Source organism: Lontra canadensis, unplaced genomic scaffold, assembly GCF_010015895.1.
Source record: "Lontra canadensis isolate GAN:19392208 unplaced genomic scaffold, GSC_riverotter_1.0 scaffold7, whole genome shotgun sequence".
Lineage (NCBI taxonomy): Eukaryota > Metazoa > Chordata > Mammalia > Carnivora > Mustelidae > Lontra > Lontra canadensis.
In genome coordinates, this window is record NW_022631001.1 from 7,520,953 (window position 1) to 7,535,734 (window position 14,782).

The 14,782-nt window shown below is 37.5% G+C and overlaps 1 protein-coding gene across 3 annotated transcripts in view; it reads right to left on the reverse strand.

Moving 5' to 3' along the window:
* DEUP1 (deuterosome assembly protein 1) overlaps positions 1-14,782 on the reverse strand; it is an 82,977-nt gene that overhangs the window by 29,436 nt on the left and 38,759 nt on the right. For all 3 annotated transcript variants that reach the window (XM_032852820.1, XM_032852819.1, XM_032852818.1), the window contains exons 8-10: positions 8,682-8,827; positions 5,416-5,521; positions 601-798 (exon numbers count right to left, since the gene is read on the reverse strand). In XM_032852820.1, the coding sequence (XP_032708711.1) occupies positions 601-798; positions 5,416-5,521; positions 8,682-8,827 (450 nt within the window). The remainder of the gene's footprint in view (positions 1-600; positions 799-5,415; positions 5,522-8,681; positions 8,828-14,782) is intronic.

Genomic DNA, 14,782 nt, shown 5'->3' on the forward strand with positions numbered 1-14,782 from the left:
TAAAACCCCAAGATATGGGGTACCTGGGTAGCTCAGTCAGTTAAGTGTCTGCCTTCAGCTCAGGTCATGATCCCAGAGTCCTGGGATCAAGCCCCACATTGGGCTTCCTGCTCAGTGGGGAGCCTACTTCTCCCTCTGCCCCTTAACCTGCTTTCATGCTCTAATAAAGAAAACCTTAAAAAAAACCAAAACCCCAAAATAAATACATAAAATGGGGGTGAGAAGTATCCACAAAAACCTGGAATAGAGGCTTTTTTTTTTTAAAGACAAAAATATTAATGGAACTACAGGACACAGATTCAGGAAGAAATCTTTGACTGGAGTGTTCTGTGGGAGGTGATCAAGATATGTGTCACAAGGAAAGGTTAGGATGAGATTCAGTGCAATTATCTTCTGTTGTCACTTTAGCCCTGGATCTGTTTTGATGACACTTTGCGATATTTTGCAAAGGTTTCAGGGGGCTCTACCAAGCATTTCCGTGATGCTAGTCTCAGACACAATACTGAGAAACACAGTGTTGTGTTGGTCCTCGAGGAAAACCAGGGTCTCCACTGGGCAAGACAGTGACCCGGATGAGGGCTGTCCAGCCTGCTTGTGTACCTGTTGTTTTGCTAACATTTTTTCTTTGATTTCTAACTCCATTTTTAACTGTCTTTCCAGAAGGGCAGCTTTCTTCATGATAGTTGCTATAGTGATCTCCTTCTGATGAAGCTCCTCAGTTAGGTCAGAGATTTCGTTCCTCATTCTTTCCTGCTCAGAGCCATGGTCCTCTTCCTCCTGATAGAGTTGCCTTCTTATCTGCAGTAGAGACATTGCGGCAAATATTAACAAGTCTTTTTCTTTATCAAGCAACTTAAGGCTTTTGTTAGCTATGTTCAGCCTTCCTGTCCTATCTTAAACCTTTGGCAGACCCCACTTTACCCTCCTTTTCCGATCAATGCTGAATTAAAGAGATACTTACAATAAATGACTCATTTACTTTTTTTCCTTTCAAGTTCAAAATTCTGTTGTTCACTTCTAGTTTCTATTGTATGCAAGTCATCACTTACTACCAATGCTACTTAGATAACTACTTTGACAGGAAGGTGAAGAAAATATTATCAAGCACTTACCTCCCAGCATAACTGAGGTCTAATTAGAATACAAAACCTGCACGTAATTATTATATACAATTTGGTGAGTTTGGACATACACTCATGTTACTATCATCACAATCAATACAATAATCATACCCATTACCTCCAGAAGTTTCCCGTGTTCCTTTTTTGCTTTAGATTTGTGTGTGTGTGTGTGTGTGTGTGTGTTAAGAGCACTTAACATGGGATCTACCCTCTTAAAAATTTAAGTGTATAATTCCTTGCTGTCAACTATAGATACTGTTCTAGAACTTAACTTGATACCCATCAAATGACCACTGAGGAATGCTTGGTAGAAGAGCCTTGGACCCACTACGCAGAGGCAGATGAACCAACCATGTTTTTAGGGAGAAAAAATTGGCCTAGAAAGATTAAGTGACTTGTTCAAGGTCACAAAGCTATTAACCAACAGAGCTGGGACTAGAACCTAGGACTCTGAGCTTTAAATTCAGTGCCTTTTTGACTAAATTATGTGTACCTTGTGTGTCTAAACACTATGTTTTTCAGAATCACATTATAATAAATTTCAAACTTAATGTGTCTATGAAAATGCATTACCTCCTCCCCTTAAACAGGTGGAGTCTCTTGTTGTCAACCATAGTTAGGCCTTCCCTGTCAGCAACCTCCGGATTACCCTGGGCTCCTCCCCACCCTTGTCCTACCAAATGCAGTCAGGCAGCAAGTTCTGTCCCTCACACTTCACCTCTAAACTGCTCCTCCGCTCTCCATTTCTACTACTACTGTCTTGGTCCAGCCTCTTACCACCTTTCTAGAAATCATTCACTGTCTCTCATTCTTGAGATTTGGAGATAAAGTACATAGTTGCCAATCTCATGAAAATCATAGTCCCTTGTGGGAAAAAAATCAATAGTTACAACACAGAGTAGCAATCCACATCAGCAGTATGCAGTAGAGGGATGCTTAACCCAGGCTGGGGATATCAGGATGGGCTTCCTGGAGGAGGGGACATCAGACAAATACTGAAGGATGAATGGAAGCCAGATGGAAGGCAGGGATGGAGAAGGGCCCCAGGCAAAGAGTGCAGGGAAGACAGGCAGAGGTCGGGGTTTGTGGAGAAACGCATGCCCAGTGAAGCAAAAGGAGCCTGGGGTGGCCGAGACTCGACGTGTTGTGAGAAATAAGGCTGGAGAGCTTAATGGAGCCCATCCACAAAGATTTATATGAATTTCTCCAGGGCACTTAATTCTAAAATTGATTTTTTTTTTCATTTCATCTTTAAAGGTTTCAGGATCTATCTGTAAAAGAATAAGGGCACTCTCTTTCTCTCTCTTTCTCTTTTTTTAAACATAGCCAGAATATCAATATCTTAAAAATATTAGCAATTCCTCAATATCATCAAATATCCAGGAAGTATTCAAATTTAAAAATGTGTCAGGACTGTAATGAATGTTTTTTGTTTATTCGAATTGTGATCTAAATATGAGGACTGGCTCATATCTTTATAAAGCCCCTTGTTTTGTGTTTGTGTGTGTTCTAGTCTATATACATCATTTCATTTAATTCCTGCAACAGTTCTCTAGTTTGTGGAATGAGAAGTTAAGTACGTAACCTTTCTAAGTCCTATTCCTGCTGACAGGAAGTCTGATTCCAAGACCTTACCCACGGTGCTATGTAACCCCTGGGAGCTGAACCCTGAAAGGTTGTTCACACAGTGGAAAAGCTAGCATGGGATGACCTAATGTGGAAAGGATGCATGTCCAGAAGGAAAACCTGATCTGTCCTCAGTTCTATACCACCAAACCCTCATGTGGGATTCTATGTTTATTATTAACATTCTTAGAATTTCAGAGTTGGGGGTGTACATTGGAGGTTCACTCAGTTAAGCATCTGACTCTTGATTTTGCTCAGGTCATGATCTCAGGGTTGTGAGATTGAGCCTCATGTTGGGCTCTGCACTGGGTGTGAAGCCTGCTTAAATTCTCTCTCTCCCTCTCCCCCTACCCCTTAAAAAAAAAAAAAAGAAAAAGAATTTCAGATTCGGATATGACCTTAGGAGTCTCACAGTCCAACCCCAACCCCATCACTGAACAGATGGAGAGGGGAAAAAAAGACTCCCAAGGAAGGGAATGGACTGGGCCTAAGTTATCCAGCTCCTAAGAGCAAAAGAGAAGAGGAGAGAGGAGTACAGATATCCTCACCCTGAGGACAGTGTGAAACATCTCCTTTCATTTCCAATCTTCTCTATCCAATTTTTTTTTCTTTACAATTTATTTGATGAAACCACGGGGTTCTTTGTGTGGTTTGTCCCAGTTTGGATTTTGCTAATGGCATCCCTGTTGTGTAGTTAACATGTTTTCTCAAAATGGAACTTTCAGAATACAAAAAAAAAAAAAAAGAATATACTATTAGGAAAAAAGGGTAAACTGTTTTTATTATTTTCAGAGCATTCAGATATTAAAACAACATGCTCTGCTGCAGAGCTTCCCTCTAAATGAGATTAATTTACCGAGCTCTAAATGACTTTTGGCTTTATTAAAAATGTCAATTTTATCACGAAGTCCATGACAAAAATAGTTCTACACTGAAAAAAGAGAAAGAAAGAAAACACTTGCAGGATTCATAATACATGGCTCTTGTTGCTTTTATTACAAGAGAATGAAATTGCTCTCCACAAACCCTTCCTGGGAGCTCTAGCTATTTATACACAATTCATTTGTTACCTTTCTCGCACGGCAGTGCATTATCTAGAGGTCTCCAAAGAGCCTATGAAGAGAATTGGTGCCTTGCCTTCTCTCCTTCCATACTGAAACTGTGCAATGTCAGTAGATCCCTATTATTCAAAGTGTTACTGAGTCTATGAGGTTAAGAATAGTATAACTCTACTTTAGGTGGCTTTAATCAACCTTTGTATCATAATGCCTTCACTGGGGATACCAGCAAAGACGCAGTTTTTTAAAGTTATATGTTTAAATACAGTGAAATCAGTTTCATAGGATTATGTGAAAAATAAAAGGAAAATGATCATTAGTTCATAACACCTCTTCTACAGAGTGATGGTCAACTCTGTGGGAGACAGAATTTGTCTTTTGCGTCACTGTAGTTCCTGCAGAAACAAGCAGAATAGCCATAGTCCTACTCAATGCTCAATAAATGTATTTTGAATTTATACAAATGACAACTGAATGCATGAGCCTACACAATTATGGGAGACCTTCACCTTGATATTAATTCACTTATTTTCCAAATATTTATTTTCACTTTTGTAAGTCAGGTGCTGTCCTGGGCTAGATGATGATTTGAATCCATGCCAAGGTTTTCCCTACTTTTATCATATAACATCGACTATTTAGGTATGGTTCAAAACTAAAGACTAAAGACATGGGTAGTAGCCATGATAAGCTCCTGGAAAGGAAGCCCCTCCTGGATTCTGTTAGAGGGCGAAGAGAATATACTTTTTGTAGAGAGCTGAGAACCACAAGGTCTTCGAGGACAGTGCTCAGGCCTTCATCATCCCTGTGTTGCTTGTTATTGGCAGATCACTTGGCATGGCTTAGGTGCTCAGTGACAAACGTGGGTGTAACCAATAACAATGGAAGCCTCCACTCACTCAGCGCCTCCTCTGAGCTAGGCAGGCCCTGTTCCAAGCACTTTACATGCATTTTAAAAATGGATTTTAACTTAAGGGGAGGGTATGGGCTCTGGAGTCAGATTGCCTGGATCTGAATCTGACCCCTGCTGCCGGTGGCTGTGTAATATTGGGGGAAATTACCCAACTTCTCTGTGCTTTAGTGTCCTCAAATGTACAAAAAGATGATGTTATACTACTTTATAAACTGTTGTGAGGAATCAATGAGCTGGGATTTGCTAGGCCCTCGGAGCCCCTCCTGGTGCATGGACACTGCTATTTAAGTAGCAGAATTATTAGTAGCCCCTTTAAGCCGCATCACAGTTGTAGGAGGCGGGTACTACACATTCCATCTTCATCCTAGAAATGGGCAACTTGCCCAGGCAACTTCCCCAAGCTTATGTACCTACTAGATGGTTGGAGGCCTGAGTCTGGGCTCTCATACTTCTTGCAATAAGCTACTTGTCATGGAGCCTAGTGTCATAGTCTCCCAGTGGCACAGTGAGGACTTAAGGTTTGTGTTTTTTATAGCATCATGCAGAAGAATGTCGGAATTAGCAGCCTGGTAGATTGTTGTCTTAGGGGAAAATATAAAAGGAAAAAGAAGGGAATGAGAAGGAAGGTCCCCCTGCCCCTTTTGTGTTCAAGGACTTCAGATCAGCCTGGAGGAATGAAGCCCATTTTTTCCCATACCTTGTTCAATTCTTTTTCATGATTTGGTTGATCTAGGGTCACTGAAAACAGCTCTTTCCTCTTCCTTTCTGGTTCTTTAGTAGAAGGTGAATAAGATGATTCAAGTCTACAAATTGAACAATGCGAATAAAAATTAAACTTAACTTGGTAAACTGTCACGATTATACTGTCAGTTTAGACTACTGTAGGTTGTAGAGATAGATTATTAGTTTATTGGAAAAATTTCTAGTTCCAGATTGCAAATTCTAATACATTCAGATCCCATAAGTATTTACATATTTAACTGAGTGCAAATGGTTTGAGTGAAAAAAAAAAAGATAGCAATTATATGGAATTTCAATTATGCCTTGAAAATTGACAGAATACTGAGTTTGCATTTGTAGATAAGATTTTTATATAAGAAGACTATTTTCTATAATAAAATAGCTTGGGAACCCCTTTAAAAAAAAGGAAACACATCTAACTAGCTTGTACATCATGGAAAGGAACTATGTCAAGAGAAGTCTGAGGGGAGCAGCTACTCCATAAAAGTGACCCAAAATGACTAAATCTGACAGTCTACCCAGAGAAAGCACAAATACATCTGTTCTTTGGCTGCTTAATTTATAAAAGGAATTGCCAGCGCATAGGGATACCAGAGGGGAAACACAGAAACTAGTATAAAAAGTACAATTTCTATAGGAGGTTTGGAGAAGTACAACTGGATTCACTTCTAAATAAGGGAAGTTGGTAAATGAAAAGAAAAAAATCATTGAAACAGAAAATAAAAATAGCCAGGCAAGGACAGTAGCATGCTTTCTGTTGCTTGACTAATCTAGTCAAGTCTGGTGTTTTGAGGAACGTACCCACCTGTAAGGGAGTACAAGTTCAGATTTCCAAAGAACTTTTTAAAAGGCTCCATACATCACAAACTTAAACCACACAAAACAGAATCTGAGCAATGACAGAGAAATACCTGATATAAATACTGAAAAGAAAGGGATATTTTAAAAGGTATAAGTTTGTAGTGATATCCCTGAGGTACTTGTATCTAGACCGGATTGCCTTTCTTCTGATTATCAAATATATGTGTTAACTGTAGAAAACAGAGGATATTAGAGTATATGCTGCTATAATATCATCAGGGAAAAAGAATTATTGGCATTTTTGTGTATATTATCATCTTTCTTCTATGCACGTGGGTATAAATGTATATGTTTCCCATACAATTAGAAAGTTCTGCACACATTATTTTTCAGTCCCCTTTTGTTTCCTACTCAGTAATATATTGTGAACATTTTATCCAATATTCTCTTCCAACATTATTTCAGAATCAGTCTTAAATTTTTCTTATTTGCTATTATTTGAAAGGGGCGAAAAATGACATTTCCTATTTTTCAATTCTTCCAAAGCAATTTCAAGGAATGGAATGCTGAATGAATTGGCGGGGGCGGAGGGGGGGGGACACCCTCATGATGGTCTTGTAAATTTCACTGAGCAACTGGAAAAAACACTGAAGGTCAATGTGGACAAGTTCAAAGAAGAAAACAGTAATCATGCTAATATAAAATGCTAATAATCATAATATGTAAAGGAATGATCATTTGTTATGTAGGAGTGTTGGGATTATTTTTAATAATTCTCAGAACATATCATACCACGGTGCTTCTGTAGCTAAAGAAAAAGGAAAAGCTAACAAAATCATAGCATTATTGAGAAAGGTTCTGAAAATGAGTAAAAAGCATTACTATGCTACTTGTATAAAACTACTGTGTGTCTACACCCAGGAGGCTGGGCTGCCTCATGTTTATACCACTGGAAAGAAAAATAGAGTCCAAAGGAAAGAAACTGAAACAACAGAAAGGCTAGAATCACCTTCATATAAGAACAAACCAAAAGCATGAGAAACTTTCAATGGGAAAGACGAAGGCTAAGAAGACTAGGCCCAAAGTCTGAAATACAATGGAAGCTGTGAAAAGATAAGTATCTATCTTTCCATCACATCTCAGAATAATACTAGAACTGAGGAATACCTTCCAAACAAGAAAGCTGCAGTTTGGAGACCAAAATAAATACCACCTTAAACAGAGAATGGCATTAGGCATAACAAAAGAATTGTATTGGCCAAATATGTGAATAACTGCAAGATTTTAGATGAAATCATACCCTGAAGGAAAGTGGATGAGGTCTGGAATTCAGCACTTGCCTTGTGGGACAGCACCACAGAAAGTACCTACAGTGCTCTTCCATAAAACCACAGCTACACAGGGGGTGAAAGGTTTGCTCTTCTGGGAAATTTCTTACGTATTTAGGCATATACATCCTTTGTACAAAGACATTTCTCATCAACTCACCACACTGGAACAGTGCCTTATGCACTATATTTTCCCAGTAGATTTATTAATGATCAGTGATGAAATCTATAGCTTGCAGATACAGTACTCTCTAGCGCTGACTGGCTAATAGGCATTCTACTATCTTTGGTGAGACACATAATAGGTCATTTTTAGGAAGTTAATTTGCCATTCAAAAAAAATTCAAGCAAGTCCCACAACTTTAAACAAAGAATCATTGCCTTTAAAATCAGGTAATCATCTTTCAGCAAAATATCCCTTACCATTTGGTTATCAGTTTTTAAAATCCTATCATTAGCCTTCAGATTTGAGAAGGATTCAAGTTCCAGTGAGAATTAGAACATCAGTGAGTGGTTCGAACAGTCAGACTTTCTACTCACAAGTATAAATATTTCATTATCCTTAGCAGTCCCATTTCCTTTGTGGTTCTGGAATATACAATAGCTGTCTGATTTTAAAAGAGGAAAAAAATCTGCTCTAACAAAACCCCCTTAGTGGAACTGAGTATGGAGACCAAAAGAAATACATTTACAAGTGAAAAAGTTAGTAACAGGTTTATAGGCAATCAAAATAAAAACATTTGAAAATATGGAATAAATCTTATTTATCAATATATGCAATTAAATATCAGCTTAATACTATTCTCTTTACAGTGTCCTGAAAAACAAAAGTTCTAAGAAAATGTCTGACTCACTGTGCTACATAAGTATCCTAAATAAGAATATGATACAATTTTCTAGGTAAGTAAATATATTCATTTTGAAGATGAAATAATCATGGATTTTATTTTTAATACCAAATATTATTCAGTAATTAACAGCATGTTAATACAAAACAAAGACTTAATTCTCATTTTAAATCTCAAACTCTTAAGATATTCAAGCACTGTGTCTTGAACTGCTTCTCTCAGCCTGCTGAGTATAAAGAATATACCTTTTTTTACTTTCTTGAATATTTTGGCACTCTCCTATTTTTAATAATTCTCTGTGCAGCTGCAATCGTTCCATTTCTATGATTCTCAAGAGATCATCACGTGACTGTAACTCACTTTTCACCTCTGAGAGTCCTGCTTCCATGGCCTATATAAAAACATCAAAGAGGTCCAGTGCTCACATTTGGATATCATGATTATAATATATTTAAAATATTTAACATCTAGGAACCAGCTTAATTCCAATTAACTGGTATTGAGTCCTTGGTTGGCTCTGTCTTACAGAATTCCATTCATTCATTCATTTACTCAACGAATATTTGCTGAGTCCTTATCATGTGCTCAACCCTGATGATACAGACATAGACTCTGTTCTCAGCGAGCTTACAGTCTAGGGATAAGGAGTAATCATTAATCACACAAATCTGATCACACTGTATGGGAGTTTGAGAGATTCATAAAGGTATGAATAAAATATTAATGTGTACAATTTGGATTAATGCCAATAATTCCTAATTTAAAGACAATAGCCAAGAAGAATCTAATTTCAAAGCTGGCCAACACAGTGAGTTATAAATCATGGTCTGTGGGTCCACTACTGTCCAACAATCCAGTGAATCCAGTGTTTTATTTTGTTAAGAGGTTTGAGCAAGATTAAAAGCTGCTGGGAAGGGTTCAGGTAGGAGAGAGGAGGAATAATTGTAATGGCATCGGTTCCTGGGAAGGTGGGTGGAGTGAGTCCCAAAGCCCAAGTGGAGGAATCACCTAAAACAAAAAAAGAAGGAAGGAAGGAAGATGGAATGTAGAATGGAAGTCTGTGCCTCTGAATATGGAGAGATAAGACAGTGGTTCTCGTTGGCTTCTATTTTTCTTTTGAAATAGAAAGATGTCACTAGAAGGAGAAGGGGAGGTGGGGGCATTGGAGCGATTTTTTAAAAGATTTTATTTATTTATTTGAGAGAGAGAGAGAGAGCGCACGCAGGAGCAGGGGAAGGGGCCGAGGGGGAGGGGAGAAGCAGACTTCCCTCTGAGCAGGGAGCATGATGTGGGGCTTGATCCCAGGACCCTGGGATCATGACCAGAGCTGAAGGCAGATGCTTAACTGACTGAGTTACCCAGGTGTGCCCATGGGATTGATTTTTAAGAGTGGAGAAGGTTTGATGCGGCCAATCAGAATGGGAGAATTTGCTGACTGGAGCAGCAGAAGAGGATTCCTGGCAGTGCTGAGTACTCATTTGAGATTCTGTGACCTGTTGAGTGATTTTCTCCAGCAGTAGTTGGCTGCTCTCTGGGAGAAAGGTTATGGCAGAGTTCTTTCAAATCATCAGGTTCCGTCTACTCCCATATATAGGGAAACTAATATTTATTAAGCACACCTGACCCAGGTCATCAGCTCCATTGCCACTTTCGTAGATGAGGAAATCAAAGGTCAGAGTTGGTGCACATTCACAAAGCTCAAAAGTGGCAGATTTTAGAAAAGAAAAATCCAGCTCCTTTGTTTACTAGTCCAGTTGGAACATCCAAAATGCAAAAATAATTCGTTTCACGCAAAATTAATGGAACAGACTGTAGCTTACTGGTTAAAACGGGCTGGGGTGTTATGAAGGTGGGAGGTTCCCCTACTAATTAAAGGCTGTAGAAAACACTACAGATATCTTTAAAAAATCATTGGTTCAATAACAAATTTATTTGAATATAATCCACATACCATAAAATTCACCCACTGAAACTATATAATTCAGTGGGCTTTAGTATATTCACAGAGTTCCACAGGTATCACCACTAATTCCAGAACATTTTTATCACAACCAAAATAAACCCAATATCCATTCGTAGTCATTTCCCATTTTCCCTCCCCCTTGTCCCTGGCAACCACGAATGTATGTTCTGTCTCTATGGAATTGCTTATTCTGGACATTTCACACAAATGGAGTCCTATAATATGTGGCCTCTGCCACTGGCTTCTTGCACTCAGCATAACGCTTTCAAGGTGCATCCATGTTATAGCAGGTATTGGGATTTTATTTAATTGTATGAATATGCCACATTTTGTTTCTTAGTTTGTCAGTTGCTGCACATCTGATGTTTCTTCTTTTTGGCCATAATACTGCTATAAAATTTCATGTACAAACATGCTTTGGGCATGTTTCCTTATTCATTAATTCTTATCCCCAAATTCACAGAGCCTAGAAATATAATTATGCAGACAGTCTAGGACATATGAAACTTTTTTTTAACCAAAGCCTTAGATTTATATTATTTTCCGGGAGACCTAGAGACCTGCGTTTGTGGGAAGACGTCACTGCAATACGTTAGCCCCACAAGTTCCTGGCTGACTTGGAAATAAGAGTAAAAATATATTCCAACAGGTGATCTAATAAACTTGTTTGGATAAAGATGTGTTTGAATAAAGCCCCTGTTTCAAACAGTGAGGATTTTTCAGATGAGGCTGAAATTTCAAAATAAACAAAAGAAATGTGAAACAATAGATTCACAAGTAGAAAAACAAATTGATTTGATGTATATGTCATCCATTACTTTGGCTAATTGAAGAAGGCACCATCTGGGCTCCCTGACTTGCAGATTTGCCACCACTTGAAGCTACATGTGGGCAAGTAGCTTCACTTGGGGAAAGGAGAGGATAAAAAGGCTTTAATTCCAGGCCATTGAAATGCAGAGTCACCATGGGCTAGAGTTAATTAAAATTCAGTAAAATGTGCTAATAATAGTTTATTTGTTTACTGTTATTGGAAAAGAATACCTATAAGACTGATATTTGGGAAAAATAAGCTTATTTGTGATCTAGCTACCCAGGTAAGAGAATTTATGTCAAAATTGAAACTTTTCTTTTTTTTTTTTAAAGATTTTATTTATTTATTTGAGAGAGAGACAGTGAGAGAGAGCATGAGTGAGGAGAAGGGCAGAGAGAGAAGCAGACTCCCCGTGGAGCTGGGAGCCCGATGCGGGACTCGATCCTGGGACTCCGGGATCATGACCTGGGCCGAAGGCAGTTGTCCAACCAACTGACCCACCCAGGCGTCCCAAAATTGAAACTTTTCATAAAATACATCAATAATAATGATTTGAAACGTTTTTCTAGCATGGATGAATATGCAAAAGACTTTAATTATAATAGAATTATGTAAATTGACTACAAAAGTATAAGAAAAGAAGCTTTGCTGATACAGATAAATTGAGAGTTGTTTTTTGACTTAATGCAATATCCCTTTGAATTCAATGTCAATAATACTGAGTTGACACAGAATTAGTGAATTTGTTTAACTTAGATGTAGCTTTAAAATTGGCATGCTTTTGCATAAAATCCAAATTAATTATTTGTCACTGTGGACGCAAATATTTAGGAAAATGACTCTTTGGTACTTGGTTCAGTGACTAGAATACTATCAAGATTGTTTGGAACAACTTAGATATGTAAATCTACTTTTTTTTTTTTCTTCTTAAGTAAACGTGACCCCTGATGTGGGGCTGGAACTCACAACCTCAAGATCGAGAGTGGCATCCTCTACCAAATGAGCCAGCCAGGAGCCCCTGTAAATCTACTTTTTGAACTGTAAATTTTATGACATCTAAACACAGATCAAGTATTTCCAGTGACTACTTGGCTTTCAAAGTGAGGTATGTTGCAAGTGTAACTACACACCAGATTTTGAGGACTTAGTATGAAAAGAAATGTAAAATATCTCATTATCTCATTAATAACTTTTTACGTTGATTATATGTTGAAATGATAATATTTTAACCACTGAGCCACCCAGGCACTCTGAAATGCTAATACTTTAGATATATGTTGGTTTGAATAAAATATATCACTATTCTGTATTAATTTCATCTATGTCTTAAGACTTCTTTTAATGTGATTACTAGAAAAATGTAAATGATAGTTGTGGCTTGTATTGTATTTCTGTGGGACAATGTGGCTCTAGTGCCTTAAGGATCCATTAACAAGCCAACAGAAAAGGTCAGTTTTGGGGGGGCATAGGTATTAGAAAAATGCAACAATTTCTTTTTGTCATTAACTTCTAATGGGAAATGCCACATATTTTAAAAATGTGAGCATAGTATAGCATAGTAAATACATATGTGCAATGGCATTAATATGTATGCTGACACATTTCAAAGTTGTGGAAAGACAAGTGAGATGTGATTCATGTGAAAAGCCAGATGCAGCTGGCATTAAAGTGTGTTGTAAACTAAAGAGAATTGTATATACTATAAGTGACAGTAATTCAAATTGAAATGGTTGTCTTTCTAAATTCATGTGTGAGATGTGGAACACTGTCACATGACAGGTTTGCAAAAAGAGAAGAGAAACTTCTTTCTAAATATATGCACTGGTTAAGTGATTATTTACCTCTAATTATTCCCATTTGGTAAAATATGAATTTTGTAAAACAAGTTTAAGGCTCATCTGTTTAGTTAGATATTTGCCTAACGGTTTGAGAGCAGTGCTTTTTAAACCTTCAAACCAGCTACCAAATAGTAAATAAAAAATAGTAAAAAAAAAACAAAAAACAAAAAACAAAAAAAAAAACCTTCTTATTTCGTATTTGTTTTAAAGCAAGAGAATGAAACCTAGATCAAATTTAGAAATAAAGAAAAGGGTAAATAAAAGCATTATTTTCAGCATTTGTCTTCTAAAGACATCAAAAACAAGTAGTGTTTTCTTGGGCATAGAAATCTGATCTGTTAGCTACCTTCAAGTTTTTGAACCAAATTACTTCTCAAAGATCTTTTTCACTTAAAGCTTTAACATACCTTCATATGTTAAGCATACTCCAGAATAATTTGGTTTTTTAATACATGTGATTCTTTTGTGAAATACAAAATGGAGATTCTTGGTTTAAACTTAATAATGTCCCTAGACCTAAGGATAACTAAATTATTTGTTTAGTGAACAAAAATCTATAAAAATAACTTTGGCAAATTGTCTCATAGAAATTGGCATAGAAATAAAGATAAATAAGGGTCATATTAAAATGTATCATTAACTATGAAAAAGATCATAAAATAGAGTAGAAAATTCCTCATGAAGAATATGAGAAAAAGAAACATTTCAAAATTTAAATCAAGTTTTCTCAACCTCAGCACTATCTATACTTTGTTCTGGATAATTCTTTGTTGTGGGGTTTATCTTGTGCATTATTGGATGTAGTGTATCAGGCCTCTACACACTAGATGCCAATAGCATCCCTCTACCCCATTATGACATCCACAGATATATCCAAGTATCACCAGGTGTCACTTGGGAAGCAAAATCACTCCACTAGAGAATCACTGATTTAAAGGAAAGTCATAACGATTGGGGACAACTAATACTGTTATTTTATAACCTTTGGTATAAATATCAATATGAATTATTTCACAATTGATTGACTTTTATGAGTGGCTGGGCTTTTATTTTGTTAGTTATATATTCAGGAACATTGGTAAATCATTATGTATGCTAATATACATATATATCAGGAAAAGTGAAAGTGGATAACATGGCCTTTCCTTAGCCCGGATGAGCTATGGAGCCTTCTCAGGAGTGCATGTATGTAAGTCCTGAGAAGTCTGTAGAGCTCTTGGGCAGAAGGCTGAGTCATACCCTGCTGAACTTGGGTCAAGAGAGTTGATTTATTCCCAAAGGACACATCTCCCAAAGGACAGGGAGGCCTTGAGCATTAGGTGGTCCAAGGTCTCTAACTTCCTGCTACACGTTCAGATTCTCTGGTTGCACCTTCTCCCTTCTTGTCAATAGGAGTGTCAGTGTGAGAAGTGTCCATATAAGTCATTCACTTGGAGAGAGGGAAGAGATTATAGTCTGAGCTGAGAATGTGAATTTATTAATGTTTCTCAATGTACATTCTTCCTCTATCTGCAACATTCTTTCTTTTAACCAGATTCTTCAACTCCCTTCCTGGAAAAATATAACAGATGAAATTCTGAGAAGGAGAAAGGTGGGGCTAGTCAAGGAAAGCATTATAGAGAAGGTCAGTCATGCTGCCAAGGAAGGAGAACAGAGGCTGTTTCTAGAATCCAGGGTGAGAGTAGCCATTTCTATTTTCCAAGTGAGCCCAAGAACTGAAGGCTGAACCTCAGC